The sequence below is a fragment of the Mustela putorius genome, unplaced genomic scaffold (assembly GCF_011764305.1).
Source record: "Mustela putorius furo isolate JIRA1106 unplaced genomic scaffold, ASM1176430v1.1 tig00000174_pilon_pilon_pilon, whole genome shotgun sequence".
Taxonomy (NCBI): domain Eukaryota; kingdom Metazoa; phylum Chordata; class Mammalia; order Carnivora; family Mustelidae; genus Mustela; species Mustela putorius.
In genome coordinates, this window is record NW_025421304.1 from 26,946,368 (window position 1) to 26,964,505 (window position 18,138).

The 18,138-nt window shown below is 37.6% G+C and overlaps 1 protein-coding gene across 2 annotated transcripts in view; it reads left to right on the forward strand.

The window, feature by feature from the left end:
* Positions 1-18,138, forward strand: part of NFATC3 (nuclear factor of activated T cells 3) — a 133,727-nt gene that overhangs the window by 34,644 nt on the left and 80,945 nt on the right. For both annotated transcript variants that reach the window (XM_004744503.3, XM_004744502.3), the window contains exons 2-3: positions 10,223-11,360; positions 13,362-13,524. In XM_004744503.3, coding sequence (XP_004744560.2) covers positions 10,223-11,360; positions 13,362-13,524 — 1,301 coding nt within the window. The remainder of the gene's footprint in view (positions 1-10,222; positions 11,361-13,361; positions 13,525-18,138) is intronic.

Sequence of the window (18,138 nt, forward strand, 5' to 3'; positions counted from 1 at the left end):
AAGCTTCAACCTTAAAGACAAAAAGAGAAGTGAAGGGAAAAGACTATGCAGCAAGGCAGAAACCTCAAAAATAAAAACAAAACCTAACCTCAGTAACCTCAGGAAAAAAAAAACAAGATATTGTAACCTTGAAACAAGAACATGGGCTTTTATAAAAAGATGAAGGGTGTCTGAGTAGTTCATTTGGATGAGTGTTAGGCTCTTGATTTCAGCTCAGGTCACGATCTCAAGGTCATGAGATCAAGATTGAGCCCTGCATTGGCTCTTTCCCTCTGCATGCATCCATGCTCGCTCTCTCTTAAAAAAAAAAAAAAAAAAAAAGATGAAATAAGAGCTCCTAGAAATTAAAATAATGAATGGCAGACTCAAAGAAAAACTGAAAGATCACGCTGAAGAAATTCTCCAAAGAGTTAAGCAAAGAGAAAAATAGGAAATGGAAAAGAATATTAGAATTTATCTAGGAGTCTGAGCTGCCTCTCCTTCTCCCTGCCACTCATGCTGTCTGTCGCTCTCTCTGTCTCTCTCAATAAATAAAATCTTTAAAAAATGTTTGTAGTATTTTGTTGAGGATTTTTATGTCTATATTCATAAGGTATATTAGTCTGTAGTGTTTTTTTTTTTTTAAGATTTTATTTATTTACTTGACAAATCACAAGTAGGCAGAGAGAGGGGTGGGAAGCAGGCTCCCTGCTTAGCGGAGAGTCTGATGCGGGACTCCATCCCAGGACGCTGAGATCATGACCTGAGCCCAAGGCAGAGGTTTAATCCACTGAGCCACCCAGGCGCCCCAATCTGTAGTATTCTTGTATCTTTGTCTTGCTTGGTATCAGGGTAATAAAGGCCTCATGGAATGTTCTCTCAGTGTTTGATAGAATTCACCAGTTTTTGGACTTTCTCTGTTGGGAGATTTTTTGGCTACTGATTGAATCTCTTTATTTGATATATGTCTGTTGAGATTTTCCCATTTCTTCCGAGTCAGTTTTGGTAATTTATATGTTTGTAAGAATTTGCTCATTTCTTGTTGATTGTCTAATTTGGTAGTGTACAGTTGTTCATAATATTACTATCATAATATTCTCATATTTTTACCAGTACCAGTTACAATACATCTTAGTAGCATCCATGAAGATTGTACTAAACTCTTATTTTCTCAACTTTTTAAATTTAATTAATTAATTAATTGATTAATTAGAGAGAGAGACAGTGAGAGAGAGCATGAGCGAGGAGAAGGTGAGAGGGAGAAGCAGACTCCCCGTGGAGTTGGGAGCCTGATGCAGGATTCGATCCCAGGACTCTGGGATCATGACCTGAGCTGAAGGCAGTCGCTTAACCACTAAGCCACCCAGGCGTCCTTGTTTTCTCAACTTTTTAAAAAATATTCTTGCCTAAAGTTGTTCCATACAGACTATTCATACAAGCTAATTCTTCAGTCACTTTAAATTTCACTTTTACCCTTAAATAGTAATTGAACGTAACCTGTACCTGTAACATCTTTTTATACATCAGGAGCCAAGGAGAACGACTTGAAACCATTTGCCTTGTTACGCAATTGCCTACTGATATTATTACCAGTGTCCTCAATTTTTCAATCAACCATGCTTGCTGAAAGGCTAATACAAGTTTATTTTCTCTGAGCAAGTCTCTTCACTTGCTGCAATCAAACAATTTAAATGAATTACCATTAGAAGATGGTTTTCTGTGGTTGGCTAACAAATGAGCCATTCAGAAACTAACTTCAGTTGCAGCCTCATTTTTATTCTTTCCCTTTTGTAAAGAAATTCTGCTATGATAAGGTATTCTGTTGTTGTTGGGATTTTTTTCTCCCTAAATTTTATTTTCCTGTGAGTTGAGCTGTTGTGATGAATTTACTGTGGTATTGCTGATGTATAGGGTATTCTTATAGCACAGCCATAATGTCATTGGATGATAAATATAATACCTTGCCATTTAATTTGATAGCAAAATAACCCACATTCCGGGTGCCCTGGAAGTGTGACTTAGATTTGAAGTCCGCTTTTCTCTGTCCTGTTTTGATTTGATAGGTGTTTACTGGTAAGTTTAAAACGACGTCGCAGTATGTCAATATGCATTGCATTCAGAATGCTGTCCAGTTAAAACTGTGTCACTGCAGTTTGTTAGCGGAGCAGGTAGCAGTGGGAAGCAGTTACCTCTCACAGCTGCTCAGTTCTACCCTTGTTGTGTGAGAGTAACCATAGATGATACCCAAACAAATGAGCATGGATGTGTTCCAATAAAACTTTATTTGTGAACACCAGAATATGAATTTCACATCATTTTGTGCCATGTAACAGTATTACTTGATTTTTTTTTTCAATCATTTGAAACTCTTCTTAGCTTGTAGGCTGTATGGAAACAGGTGGATGCCAGGTTTGGCCACGGGCTATATTTTGCCAACACTTGCTCTATGGTGTTTAAGACATTTACAGATTACTGCATGCCTATGTGTGACCTCCTAGTGGCTCAAGGGACACGGAGCAAATAAGTCTTGAGATGGTCAAGTTTCTGAAGGCACCATGAATTTGAGAATTGTTGAGTTGGAAATCTGGAGCTAGAACTATTATAGAGAGGTTGTAGTAGCTGCTCGTATCATTCCTAGCGCTTGGGCTTTGGTGACACTTGGGAAGAAGATGAAGCAGCACTCTTCCAAATTTTGTATTCATATCTCTGCAGTGCTATAAGACATTTATGACAACTTGAACAAATACATATAAGCATCAGGGATTTTCTAGGTACTAGATATGTAGTAGGTAAAGTTATTTTCAAATAATATAGAGATTATGTCACTCTCCTTTTGAAACTCTATTATGGTTTCCATTATCTTTAGAATAAAATTCACACTTCTTACCATGATCCTTCTAGCTTTTGCTTCTTTTCTGTTCTCGCCCTTCTGTTGTTGGCTCTAGGCACATACTGGGCCTTTCACTTCCTAAAGAAGCCAAAGTCTTACCTGACTGTTTGCTTATAACCCTTGTGTTGAACTATTGTTTTCTCTACCTAAGCCTCCTTTTCATTGCTTGCTGGTTCCTATTCATCTTTCAGGTTTTAGCTTATATGCCACCTTCTCAAAAAGGCTGTCCCTGTACACTCTGTCAAGTAGATTGCTTCTTTAGTCTCTGAAATTTCTGCCATTTAGTAGTAGTTACAATGTTTAATTTTTGTTTTTGTCAATGTCCCCTGAGACTGTATACTTCATGAAGCCAGGGACCATGCATATCTTATTTACTATTTATATATTTACTTATTTACTACTTATATACCTAGAATTTGGGACAGTTCCTAGAAAATAGTAATGACATTATAAATAATTGTTGAATAAATGAGCACTTGGGTTTCTGAGATGTCACACTTTTTGGGTTTTCTTCTATTTCTGTGACTGTCCCTTTTCTTTCCTCATTTTTCTTTCTCTCCCTGATTCCTAAACTTTGGGCTCTCCTATGCCTCAGTTGCATGCTTTCTTCTCCATCTGCACTTACTCCCTTGTCCTCTGTTCTGGTCTTTTTTTTTTTTTTTTAGAGATTTTATTTATTTCAGAGAGAAAGAGAGAGCATGAGGGGTTTAGGGTCACAGGGAGAAGCAGACTTCCCACAGAGCAGGGAGGCCGACGGCGTGGGGCTTGATCCCAGGACCCAGGATCATGACCTGTGCCAAAAGCAGACGCTTAACCGACTGAGCCACCCAGGTGCCCCCTCTGTTCTGGTCTTAGTAGGATTAAATGTTATCTGTACATTAATGACTCCCAAACCTATGTGGTAAACCTGAGATTTTATATAAAACTATCTACTTGATATCTCCACTTGGAAAGCTTGTTGGCATCTCACATTTTGTATGTCCATAGGAGAATTTTTGATGTTCTGTCTCCCAAATTTCTCCTTTATTTCAGTAATTATAAACACTGTTCTTACACTCTTTCAGGCCCCAAACCTTGGTGTCATCCTTGCCTCACCTGTGTTTCTCACATCCAGTCCAAGTTCTGTCAGCTTTACCTCACAAACAAAACACTCCACCTCTCTTCTTACTACTTTTTCTACTTTTACAACCTACCATCACCCAGGGTCTATGCTCCATTATTTTGTACTTAGATTATTTCAATAGTCTCTTAAATATAGGTCACATTGTTATATATCAGATTATGACAGTCCTTTGCTTACAACCCTCCAGTGGTTTCTCATCTCATAATAAAAATCAGTTGTTCTAATGGTCTGTGAAGCCTTACTTTACTAGCCAGTGTCCCTCCACCCCCAGGCCTGACTTTGCCCTCTCGGTTCTTTACCCATTGGCCTTCTTGCTTTTTCTCATAAAACCCCAAAATTCTATGTCTTAAGGACTTTGCACTCAACTATTTCCTCCACCTGTAGTGTTTCCCCCATAGATTTCTGTATAGCTCTGTTCCTCTTATTCTTTTGGTATTTCCTCAGATACTGGAGAAAATCCTTTTCTTACTTAACCCCTTATCTAAATTAACTTTGGTCCTTTTCTCACTTCGATTCCCCTTCCTCTATTTTATTTTTCCTTACAATAAGTATTACTACCTGACATGTTACTGGTGTTAACTTTAAAAATAAAGCTGCCAGTTATTTTACCAGCTAAAATGGGAGTATTTGGAGTAGCAGAAAATTGTGATTTGAGACAAGCAAGCTATAGCAAAACCATAGGCAAATCTGAGAAAAGGGAATGGAAAGGATTTTTATGGAGGAAAGTGGGGGAGTTGGGCTGTTTTAATCAAAAAGCCCATTGACGTTAACTGGAGCTCAAAGTATAGAGGCTTTTCTTTGGCTGTTGTGACAGACTGTCATTGGCTGAGCTGTTGCCTGGGGGAGGAGAAAAACTTCTCTTCCCCTTCCTTGGGGTGGTAAACTGGTGTTCACTTGCTTTGTTCATCTCTTCCTGTTTGGGCTGCAATTGAGGAAGACTTGGAGGGTGTGAGAGCTCCCCCTGCTGGCCGCTTGGCTCCATTTATTTATTTATTTATTTATTTATTTATATTTTTTATTTTTTAAATTTATTCCCAGGACCTGAGCCACCCAGGCCCACCTGGACTCCATTTTTAAAGACGTTTTATTTCATGGTGGCATGGAAGCTCTTTGAGGATGGGAACTTTGTTTACTCTTGTGTTTTCAGTGTCTAGAACATGTCTGTTCTGTAGCAGCTACTCAAAAAATGTTTTTTTAGGGATACCTGGGTGGCTCAGTTGGTTGTTTCTGTCTTGGGCTCAGGTTATGATCCCAGGATCCAGGGATTGAGTCCACATCTGGCCCCTTCCTCAGCACATCCCCTGTTTGTGCTCGCGTTTTATCTCTCCCTGTTTGACAAATTAAAATCCTCAAAAAAGTTTTTTTTTTAAATGAACGATCATGTTGCTTCTGGTTTAGGACAAAATACACATATGTGGTTGAAAGTGCACAACACAAAGTTAGCACCCCACAAGTGGAATGGTAATATAGAAATACATTGATGTATCAGTGACCTTGTTGAACTGATGAAATAACCAGTTCTGGAATTGCCCTATCTTTGGACCTCTTGTTAACATTGGAAAATACCTTCCCTCCCTTCAGCTACATTTAATTGGATTTTGTTTTTTGCAGTCTGGAAACATTATATTTCATACAGAACCATTTTTACTCCTAAATTACATTAAAATTAAAGTAACATCCTGGTTGGAGAAACTAAAGTAAAACTGATACTCATGTCCTTCACATGATGCATATTAAAACAAGTCTTTTGAAACAAATGTCTGTACATAGTAGATGTGCTAAAAATGGGTACCCTGTGATCTAGAAACTCCACCTTTAGGTATTTATTTATTCTTGGAAAGGGATTCAAAAGAAGAGAAAAAGCTGTGTATATAGAGATGTTCAGTGCTATATTATTTATCAAAATAACAGATAGGAAATAGCGATGATCATTGACTCTTGACCTTTTAACACATGGACTTGAAAATTACTTAGCAACTTTTTATAAGCCTCAATAAAATATAAAAAACATTGGAAATCAAGGGGTGCCTGGGTGGCTCAGTGGGTTGAGCCTCTGCCTTTGGCTCAGGTCATGATCCTAGGGTCCTGGGATTGAGCCCCACATCGAGCTCTCTGTTTGGCAGAGAGCCTGCTTCCTCCTCTCTCTCTCTGCCTGCCTCTCTGCCTACTTGTGATTTCTCTCTGTCAAATAAATAAATAAAATCTTAAAAAAAAAACACCACTGAAAGTCAAGTTGTTTGTTATACAAATCTAGGCTATTAGAAGTCGGTATAATGATTACTCTTTCTTAAGAGGTGGGTAACGACTTGGAAGCAAGCCAAAGTGGGGGCTTTTGAGTTTTGTTTTGTTTTTTTAAAGGATGCTTTTACAGGGACACATGAGTGGCTCCGTCAATTAAGTGTCTGTCTTCAGCTTAGGTCATGATCTCAGTGTCCTGCCATGTTGGGCTCCCTGCTCAGTGGGCAGTCTGCTTCTCCCTCCCCCTCTGCCCCTCCCTCCGGCCCCTGTTCATGCTGTCTCTCTCTCAAATAAATAAAGAAAGAAATAAAATCTTTTTTTTTTTTTAAGATACCATTACAAGGTATGTCTCTTTGTGACAATTTGTCAAGCTCTATAGGATGTCTGCACTTCTGTGATGTATCTTGTACTTCAATGAAAGGTTAGGAAAAAAATCTCCAAAATATTTTAATCCACAGCTATGTAAAAAAAAATACCCATGTAGACAAAGACATACATGAAAATGTTAAATATTAGTCAAGTGTTAGGTGATAGCATTTGTTTATGATCTTCTTAGATAAGAAACAACTTTTTAACTTTAAAAAGTTTTTAATTGTGATAAAATATAGATAACATGTTTTCGATTTATATTTTCATAACTGCTTTATTGGGATATAATTCACATACCATACAATTCACACATTTAAAGTGTACCATTCATTGATTTTAGTGTATTTACAGAGTAGGGTAACCATCACCACAGTCAGTATTAGAACATTTTCATTACTCCAGGGCACATCAGTGATTCAGTCAGTTAAATGTCTGCTTTTGGCTTATCATGATCCCAGAGCGCCTTGTTGGGCTCTCTGCTCAGTGGAGAGAGTGTTTCTCCCTCTGCCTCTGCTGCTCCCCCTGCTTGTGCTCTCTCCTCTCTCTCACTCTCTCTGTCGAGTAAATAAATAAAATCTTTAAAAAAAATTTTTTCCGGGGACGCCTGGGTGGCTCAGTTGGTTAATAAGCAGCTGCCTTCGGCTCAGGTCATGATCCCAGGGACCTGGGATCGAGTCCCACATCAGGCTCCTTGCTCAGCAGGGAGCCTGCTTCTCCCTCTGCCTCTGCCTGCCATTCTGTCTGCCTGTGCTCGCTCTCTCCCCCACTCTCTCTGATAAATAAATAAAATCTTAAAAAAAAATTTTTTTTCCGTCACGTCAAAAAGAAACCCAATACCCCTTACAAGTGATTCACGATTTTCCCCAAATCTCTCTCTCTTTTTTTAAAAATTTATTTGCCAGAGAGAGAGAGAGAGAGAGAGTACACACAAGCATGCAGAGAGGCAGGCAGAGGGCAGCGAGAGAAGCAGGCTCTCTGCTGAGCAAGGAGCCCTGAGCCGAAGGCAGCGGCTTAACCAACTGAGCCACCCAGGCATCCCTTCCCCAAACTTCTTATTATTGTTGTTCAGTTAATTAATTTTTGAATATGGTTGACACACAATGTTACATTAGTTTCGGGTATACAAACAATGCCTTATGCTATGCTTACCAAAAGTTTATTTTTTAAAGCTTTTGTCACTGTCAAATATGGATTTTCTTCTTTGGAGCTCTGATCTTCCTACTTATCTTGATTCAGTAAGTGGAGCTGAGAGAGTGGAGTGAGTGGTGTACTTAAAAAGGTGTTACAGGGGTGCCTGGGTGGCTCAGTGGGTTCAAGCCTCTACCTTCGGCTCAGGTCATGATCCCAGGGTCCTGGGATCAAGCCCCACATCAATCTGCGTGGCAGGGAGCCTGCTTCCTCTTCTCTCTCTGCCTGCCTCTCCACCTACTTGTGATCTCTGCCTGTCAAACAAACAAACAAACAAACAATAAATAGGGTGTTATAATTTATTAAGAAATACTTCAGAATTTTAAAAAAGTATGATATATCCACCTTAAATTTTAAAAAGGGAAAGACAAGGTGATTAACATGTAGTGAGTTCTTGCTAAATATTAATTGTTATATTAGGTTGCTTGTTCTGAAATTGCCACGGGTGTATCAATTGATAGCCCTGATCACCTCTTTACGGTTTTTTAAAAAAATATTTTGTTTATTCATCTGACAGAAAGAGAGATCACAAGCAGGCAGAGAGGCAGGCAGAGAGAGAGGGAGGAAGCAGGCTCCCTGCTAAGCAGAGAGCCCGACGAGGGGCTCGATCCCAGGACCCTGAGATCATGACCTGAGCCGAAGGCAGAGGCTTTAACCCACTGAGCCACCCAGGTGCCCCACCTCTTCATGGTTTTAAAGAAAAAAAATGCCTTAGAAAAACTGCCGAGTTTGTACAGCTATGGAATGGCAGAGCCAGGGTTTAATTAAACACAGGGTTTTTTGTTTTCTTTTGTTTTAATACATGTAAAAACTCTGAATGTGGTAACCAACCACAGATCATCTTTAAAGTTCAAAAATCTAGGACTTACGGAGATAGTTAAATTATGGGATGCTGGTTAATGGCAGCAGCACTAGGAGTCTAAAGATGTGTTATTTTCCAGGGGTACTAATGTACTGAAATAATGTGATATCCTTGAGTACTTTTGAGAAGAGGCTAAAGGTTTGTGCTTCTGTCTACTATCTATGAACAGTTCTGTCTTCGGTTTCCCAGTGATCTCTTTTTGGAGGAAGTGAAGGTGTTAACCAGCACCTTGTGCTAGTGCTTCAAACTTCTGTCTCTGTGAAAAGAATAATAATCACTCCATTCTAAAAGTAAAATTGCAAAATACCCTTTTTGCTGCAAATACTCTCAGTAGGTAATTTGGCAGGACTTGTTGTTTAGGGGTAAATATTCCATCCAGGAAGGGTTGCATTTTAAAAGCTCTGCCCTTACAAGGTTTACTTTAATAATCAATCATAGGTTAAAAGCTGTAATGAGTTATTTTCTAGTTGAGGTAAATTGGATCCAGTGGGATCATTTGGCTCTTATAAACCTGGTCTTCTATGTCCAAAGATATGAATTCTTGATGGTATGATGTTGAAGGAGAAAGCTGCTGTTGTTAACCATAAAAATTTCTTGGGGAGCCTGGGTGGCTCAGTTGGTTAAGCATCTGACTTCGGCTTAGGTCATGATCGAAGGATCCTGGGCTTGAGTCCTGCAGGCTCAGTGCTAAGTGGGGAATCTGCGAGAGATTCTCCTCTACTTCTCCCCTTATTCATGCATGCATGTGTGTGTGTTCTCTCTCAAATTAAAAAAAAAAAAATTCTTTAATGTATAAAGTTCTGGTACTACTACATGGAAACTGAGGCCTTGGAGAGGTTAAATGATATGACTAAGAGCTCACAGTTAATGGCAAAGGTAGACTAGAATCTGGGTCTCCTGAGTTGAGTCTGCAGTCTTTGTTAATAAACTTAGTGTGTATACTTATTAACTAAAAACATTCCAAAGACTATTCAAATGTTCTATCCCTTAGTCCATTTTAACTTGCAGACCCCAGATGAGGCTGAATTGATAGGATTGTATCATTTTATAATTTCATGAATGTTTTTTAGAATTACGTATATGATTATTTCTTTTATAGAAGCATTTATTTTCAGATGTTTTTCGATTTTCATTTTAGAAAATGTGGAAATAAGGAGGAAATTACACATATACTTACATAAATAAATATGTGATAAAATAATATCTGCAGAAATAACCAAATACATTTTTTTAAAAACCACGTTGGGGCGCCTGACTCATTCAGTAGAGCATGCAACTCTTGATCTCAGGGTTGTAAGTTGAAGTCCCATGTTGGGTGTAGAGATTATGTTAAAAAAAATATTTTTTTAAAAGCACACATCGGTGGTGTTGGCAGAGTAGGGATTTGAATATAAACAAAACACACACATCACTCTTTAGTAGAGCTAATGATGTACATTTTATGTCCACTTTTTTCTCTCAAAATTATTATTTACTTTCTCATCTAGTAATTTATACATCTAAATTTTCTAGTTTCTTGTTTTGTTGATTTCTTTTTCTTTTTTCTTTTCTTTTTTTTTTCTTTCCCCCATAGATCTTGAGCCAGATGATTGTGCATCCATTTACATCTTTAATGTAGATCCACCTCCATCTACTTTAAACTCATCTACTTTAAACTTACCACATCATGGATTACCGTCTCACTCTTCTGTTTTGTCACCATCGTTTCAGCTCCAAGGTCACAAAAGCTATGAAGGAACTTGTGAGATTCCTGAATCTAAATACAGCCCATTAGGTGGTCCCAAACCTTTTGAGTGCCCAAGCATTCAGATTACATCCATCTCTCCCAACTGTCATCAAGAAGTAGATGCTCATGAAGATGACCTACATATAAATGACCCAGAAAGGGAGTATTTGGAAAGGCCTTCTAGAGATCATCTCTATCTTCCTCTTGAGCCATCCTACCGGGAGTCTTCCCTTAGTCCTAGTCCTGCCAGCAGTATATCTTCTAGGAGCTGGTTCTCAGATGCATCTTCTTGTGAATCTCTTTCACACATTTATGATGATGTGGATTCAGAGTTGAATGAAGCTGCTGCCCGATTTACTCTCGGATCCCCTCTGACTTCTCCTGGTGGCTCGCCCGGAGGCTGCCCTGGAGAAGATTCCTGGCATCAACAATATGGACTTGGACACTCCTTGTCACCCAGGCAATCTCCTTGCCACTCTCCTAGATCAAGTGTCACTGATGAGAATTGGCTGAGCCCTAGGCCAGCTTCAGGGCCCTCATCAAGGCCTACTTCCCCCTGTGGGAAACGACGGCACTCGAGTGCTGAGGTTTGTTATGCTGGGTCCCTTTCACCCCATCACTCACCTGTTCCTTCTCCTGGTCACTCCCCCAGGGGAAGTGTAACAGAAGATACCTGGCTTAATGCCTCTGTCCAGGGTGGATCAGGCCTTGGCCCTGCACTTTTTCCATTTCAGTACTGTGTAGAGACTGATATCCCTCTGAAAACAAGGAAGACTTCTGAAGATCAAGCTACTGTACTACCAGGAAAATTAGAGCTCTGTTCAGATGACCAAGGGAATTTGTCACCATCCCGGGAGACTTCAATAGATGATGGCCTTGGATCTCAGTATCCTTTAAAGAAAGATTCATCTGGTGACCAATTTCTTTCAGTTCCTTCACCCTTTACCTGGAACAAACCAAAGCCTGGCCATACCCCAATATTTCGGTGAGTTGATGGAAATGGCTGCTGGTCATTTTTCATGCTTATGGGTTATTGGTGGCATGTGATTACATTATCTGTATGGAATGGTTTGACCATTCCCCACCCCACCCCGGTTTGTTTTTGTTTTGTTTTGTTTTGTTTTGTTTCAGTGTCTTTTGGACAAATTAATTGAAGTCTGCATGTATTTTCCATTGATTTTTCAAAGGGCTTTTAGATAGACTAGACTTAGCGTTTTAAAAGCGTGTAGATAATGAATTGTAAATAATAGTAGAATACATTTAAGAATCCCCAGAAAGAATTTTCTTATCTAAAAAAGCTTCTTGTGAAAGGTTGATTATAGTATGAGTTAAATTACTAATAAAACTAATTGCGAATAGGCTTCTTATATTTTTAAGAGCTTAATGTACCAGTGAAATTTGTATAATGGCAAGCTTTTTTCTTTTAATTTTAATTAAATTTTGTCTTTTAATTTTATAAGTGAATTTTTTATTAGTGTAGAGGAATTTTAATATTTCATGTATTCATTTGTCATCTGCCATATGGCTTTTGGATTTTGTGTTATATTTGAAAACCCTACCCAGGCTAAAATAATTAAAAATAAACAAAAATCTAACTTACACATTTCTAAATATTTTTTTTTACATATTAATTTTACAATATGTGTAAATAACATAATATATAGTAATTGTATTTACATATATGTATTTTTGAATCTTAAGTCTAGCTAAGGCCTGGAGTAGAGAATAGTGTAACAACTTTATTTTCCAAATAACTGATCAGTTACCATAATCCTATTTTATTTTATAGAATCAATCCAGTCTATAATTGATTAGAAAAGAACTTTTATCATGCAGATGGTGGAGTTAGGTTTGTTTACTTTTTTTTTAATGCTTTTTCATTGGTATGAATGTTTATTTCTGGATCCAAATCTTTAGAAAAATAAAATGTGGAATTACGGTATTGAAGACACCTTTTAGCCTATTACACAAGCTGCTTTTGAAAATTGTCTTAATCTTTGTAGGGGTTTGGCTAAGTCTGCGAAACAGTATGGAAACTAGCCAAAAGTTGAAATTGAAACTCAATTTCAGCCTAATAAAAGTTCATACCTTTGTATTTCACAGTAGTTAGTAAAGCTGGGCTGGGGACATTCAAAGAAATGAATGTTGGGAATGACAGCATTTCAGAGGTAGAAGAGACCTTAACAGTCCAAATTCACCAGTCATTAAAAAGATATTTTTAATATAAATCATTGTAGTTTTGGGTCCTTTAATATTTGACCAATAGACATATAAGTTATTTCTTTTTTAAATCCCACATTTTCAGTGTTAATATGTCTGAATGAATTTGTATCCCTTTAAGCTGTTTAAATTATCTTATTGATCAAGTGACATTTTCTCTAAAATTGAAGTTTAGAGTGCTGCAGTGATAGGCCTTATAATTTTTCAGCCAGGTGTGTAGTGAACTTAAATTTGTACCTCACATTGCAGTATACTGCTGACTGTAAGCAGTATTTCAGTGAGAGAGGGAAAAGAGCAATAGGGAAAAAGTGGGGAAACAACATATAGAATAGACTAACTTCTGTAGGTACACATCAGGGAGGGAGACCTATGTACTGAGATCCAAGGATCTTTGGATCCTTAGAGAGACACTGATATATATACACATAGATTGACATCATACATTATTTTGTTTTTGTAATTATGTACACATAGTTGAAAAATCAGTTATAGTTTTATAGAATGTTAGAATTTGTCCTTTTAAAAAGAATGCAGGAAGCCAAAAAGTAAATGAAATTGATTTTATTCTTCAGTTCAAGAATTATTTCTTAAGTATCCATCATATCTAACGTTATAACTTATTAAGTGAAGTTTTCTTTTGCATTACTCTGCTTCAGCGATCATAGGAAAAAATAAATTGTTGGTTGCTAGCAAAGAAGTGATTTGAATAATTGCGTGGCAAGAATAGTGTGGTGAAATGCATTTTTTGTGTGTTTTTTGTTTATAGCACATCTTCATTACCTCCACTAGACTGGCCTTTACCAACTCATTTTGGACAGTGTGAACTGAAAATAGAAGTGCAACCTAAAACTCACCATCGAGCCCATTATGAAACTGAAGGTAGTCGAGGAGCAGTAAAAGCATCTACTGGGGGACATCCTGTTGTAAAGGTATGAGTTGGGGCTTCTTTTGGAGATATCTTATATCTGTTGATGATAAAGTCTACTCATTTAGGTACTACTGAGCCCAGAGACAAAAAACTCAAAGCTTGAAAACCTCCATTGAGGTTTTGTGTTCTTGTGGATAATGGCAGCACTTCTGCATTGAGGTGTTTTGTTTTGTTTTCTGTACTGAAAGACAGTTTTTTGATTGCAAACTTACTCTAGCTGGGGAACTCTGGGGAAAGATTGTAGTGGTCAAACAGTTGTTTTTCTCATTAAAACAAAAAACAAAATCATGGCTGTATTAAGCTTTTAAGTGTAATACATGCCCATTTAAAATCCAAGTAATACCAGAAAAGTAGAATAAAGCAATAAATTACCCCAAATCTAAGCCCCTCAGAATGGGGCACTGGGTGGCTCACTTGGTTAAGTGTCTGTCTTTGGTTCAGGTCATGATCCTGGGATCCTGGGATCAAGCCTCGCACTGGCTCCCTGCTGAGAAGTTCCCTGCTTCTCTATCTGCCTGCTGCTCCCCCCTGCTTGTGCTCTCTTTCTATCAAATAAATAAAATCTTTTTTTAAAAAACCCAGAAATAAGTAGTTGTTATTAATATTTGATTAACATTGTAGATAATTTTCTCTGTATAGTTAGTGAAAGACTGAATGGATGGCTAGAAAATAGAGTGAATTTTTTAAGGATAAGATTATACTGAACATCTTTGTGACTAAAATATTTAACTAATTTTTATCTGAATTTATTAGAAAATAAAACTAACATGAAATCATAAAAATTATATAATAGTTGAGTGTGTGAAATATATCTAATATGTAAATTTTGAGTCATAATAGTTGACTATTACTTTAATTTTATTTGAATGAAACATTTTAAAAATGAAACAGAAGTAAAACTGAGAACTACTAAATCTTAGATATTGCTCTTCATGGTCAGAGGTCCTAAAAAGATCTAAGGTCAAAGATAATATTATTGAGAAACTGAATCATTGTTTAATGGTTTGAATTGATTCCCTGCTTGAAAGATTAGGTGATTGTCTGTCTTAAACTTCTCCTCTACCCACTACCTCCTGAATTTTGTTGCTTATATTATTTTCCTGCTGATGCAGAGCCATCTTCCCATCCTTATACCCTGTCATTCCCCATTGTTTAGCTTTAGTCCTATATTTAGTTGGATACAATAGTTACTACTAATTTTTACTTATTTCACTGTTAGGTGTTTTTGTTTAAGGAGGGCTTTGGATTCTGTGTTTGTTGGATTCTTTCATTTTTGAGAATGTTTGTTGCCTTAAATACTCAAATAGCAGAATGGCTGTGTATAAAAACATTGAGTCACCCATTTTCTTTGTCAGAACTTGTCTTAATGGCATTGTGTATTGTGGAGAAATTAATTATATCTGAGGTGAGCTAGAACAAATGGTAAGAAAAATCAAAGATACAGGAAACGAGGCAAAGAATCATCTCCCTTAATCTAAGTGACATAAACTCTTAGATTAAGAGCGAAATATGACTCTAACAAATGGCAGAATTCCTAAGACAACTGACATAAAGCACTGAATAAATTTAAGATATGCAGCATAATGACTTGACTTACATAAATTACAAATTGATTACCATGATAAATTTAGCTACATTCATCACCTGATATATGAACTGTCATCCTGTAAATAAACAGTATTTCATAGTTCTTGACAAACTTTACATTTTGGGGGGGGTGTTAAAATGACTTGTAGCAGGAAATGTCAGTTATAGAAAGAAATCAGGGGGAGCCTGGGTGCCTTAGTTGATTGAGCATCTGACTCTTGGTTTCGACTTGACTCACAATCTTGGGATCGTGATTTCAAGCCCTGTGCTGGGCTCCATGCTTGGCAGGGAGTCTGCTTGGGATTCTTTCCCTCTCCCTCTCCTCCCATGTGCATTCTCTCTTTCTTTCTCTCTCAAATAAACAAGTAAATCTTTTTATTTTTATTATTTTTTAAAAGATTTTATTTATTTATTTATTTATTTGACAGAGAGAAAAGTCACAAGTAGGCAGAGAGGTGGAAGCAGGCTCCCTGCTGAGACGATAGCCCGACATGGGCCTCGATCCCAGGACCCTGAGATCATAACCTAAGCTGAAGGCAGCGGCTTTAACCCACTGAGCTACCCAGGCGCCCAATAAGTAAATCTTTTAAAAAATAAAGAAATCAGATTTGTGGTTATCAGTGACGGAACTGGTTGAAGGTGGTCAGGAGGTACAGACTTCCAGTTATAGTATAAATGAGTACTGAGGATATAGCATACAACATGACTATAGTTAACACTGCTCTATGATATATTTGAAATTTGCTGTGAGTATATCCGAAAGCTTTTATCACAAGGAAAAGAACGTTTTGGTTCTCTCTCTCTCAGTTTTGGTAATTATATCAGGTGATGAATGTAGCTAAATTTATCGTGGTAATCAATTTGTAATTTATGTAAGTCAAGTCATTATGTTGCATATCTTATATTTATTCAGTGCTTTATGTCAGTTGTCTTAGGAATTCTTCTATTTGTTAGAGTCATATTTCGCCCTTAATCTAAGAGTTTATGTCACTTAGATTAAGGGAGATGATTCTTTGCCTCGTTTCCTGTATCTTTGATTTTTCTTACCAAGAAAGAAATTATTTTTTTAAAGGTTTTATTTATTTACTTATTTGACAGAGAGATCACAAGGAGAGAGGCAGGCAGAGAGAAAGGGGGTGGGGAAGCAGGCTCCCTGCTGAGCAGAGAGCCTGATGTAGGGCTCAATCCCAGGACCCTGGGATCATGACCTGAGCCAAAGGCAGAGGCTTAACCCACTGAGCCACCCAGGTGCCCCGAAAGAAATTATTCTCAAGAGCTTAAATGAACAAAATTTTTTTTTAAGTCCAAGTGATTTGTTTCCACAGTATTCCTTTAATTAAAAACTGGTTCTCTCTCTGGGCACCTGGGTGGCTCAGTGGGCTAAGTTTCCAACTCTTGATTTCGGCTCAAGTCATGATCTCATGGTGGTGGGATCAACTCCTGTGTCTGGCTTAAATCTCACACTCTCTTTCTCTCTATTTTTAACTAATTTGCAGCAAAGTAAATCATAATTGTAAGTAACCATCCCTGCAAAAAGTCAAGAAAAAATTTTTCCTTAAGAATGAAAAATACTACCTTCTGCTCCAGGCCCTTTGGCAGAGACAGAAAAGGTCAGGAGTGCTTACGATCTTCCAGGTCTCAGCTGTGCTAGGGGAAAAAGCACAGCTCCTGAAAATATGATATATACTGGAGTAATGGGAGTGGGCCATAATACATACATGAATACTGTTAACTCTCTTGAGCTAAACTCAACAAGGCCAACCTTTAACTAATTCTGTCCCTGTTTACCCTAATCTCCTCAGGCTATAGACCAAAGTTCTCAAACAACATGGGGGATAAAAGGCTGTAAATTAGTTAGCATTAGTTAGCATTTTCTGTTTTATTTTCTCACTTTATGACTTTTATTCCATTAATTTACTTATTAATTTTATTTATTCTTACTACTCTTCCTGGTGGGTAAAGGTATGGATTAGTTAGCAGTTCTGCCACACAAATCAGAATCTTAATCATCTGTTTTGCATTTCTCAGACTGTCCCTGCTATCACCACAGACATATATATTTTGTTTATTTTGTTAGGTATTGGGGGAAGAAGATTGTGATACTACTACATTCCTTTGGTCTTTATCCAGAAGTTCTCTCTTTTTCTAATAATCAGAAGAAAACAAGTATTGCATGATCAGAGGCGGTCATTGCAAATTGGAAATAAAACTGATGCCTGATTCTGTGTACTGTACCACACTCACAGGGTTGTGTGCTTTGTATGGACACTTAATTTGTTTATGCCTATTTCTGAGACCTCATTTTTCCTTCTAACAGAGGAGGCCCTTTTCTGGCAACTAAAATGACATTTTGTAGATATCTCTGCTGTTTTGAGAATTTTGTAATAGGAAAGGAAGACATCATTTGTCATTCCTTATTGGTCTGACTCATCTCACATAAGAGTTGTGTGCTTCGTTCTCAAGGACCCTCCCCACCAAAGGGCCCTGATTTCGCTGTGTATTGGCTTTTTTTTTTTTTTTTGGACATTTTATTGCTGTGTAAGATTGCCACTAAAGTATAAATCTTAACATACACAGCTCAGTGAATTTTTAACACATGCGCACACCCATAAAATACCACAAAGGTTAAGATATAGAATATGTTATATTTTTAAAGATTTATTTGAGGAGGGAGGGGCAGAGGGAGACATAAAGAGAGTCTTAAGCAGACTTATACTGAGTGTGGAGCCTAACTTGGGGCTTAGTCCCACCACTATGAGATTACAACCTGAGCCAAAACCAAAACCAAGAGTAGGACGCCCAAGTTTATGGAATATTTTAAGCACCCAGAAGATTCCCTTGTGTCATTCCTAATTTGTATCCCCCAGCCAAAGGTAATCTTGCTTCTGACGTCTTATCATTATAGATTTGTCTTTTAATTCTTGAATTTCATATAAATTGTATCATACAAGATGTCCTATTTTCAGTCTGGCTTTTTTTTTAAATTTTTTAATTAACATATAATGTATTATTGGCCCCAGGGGTACAG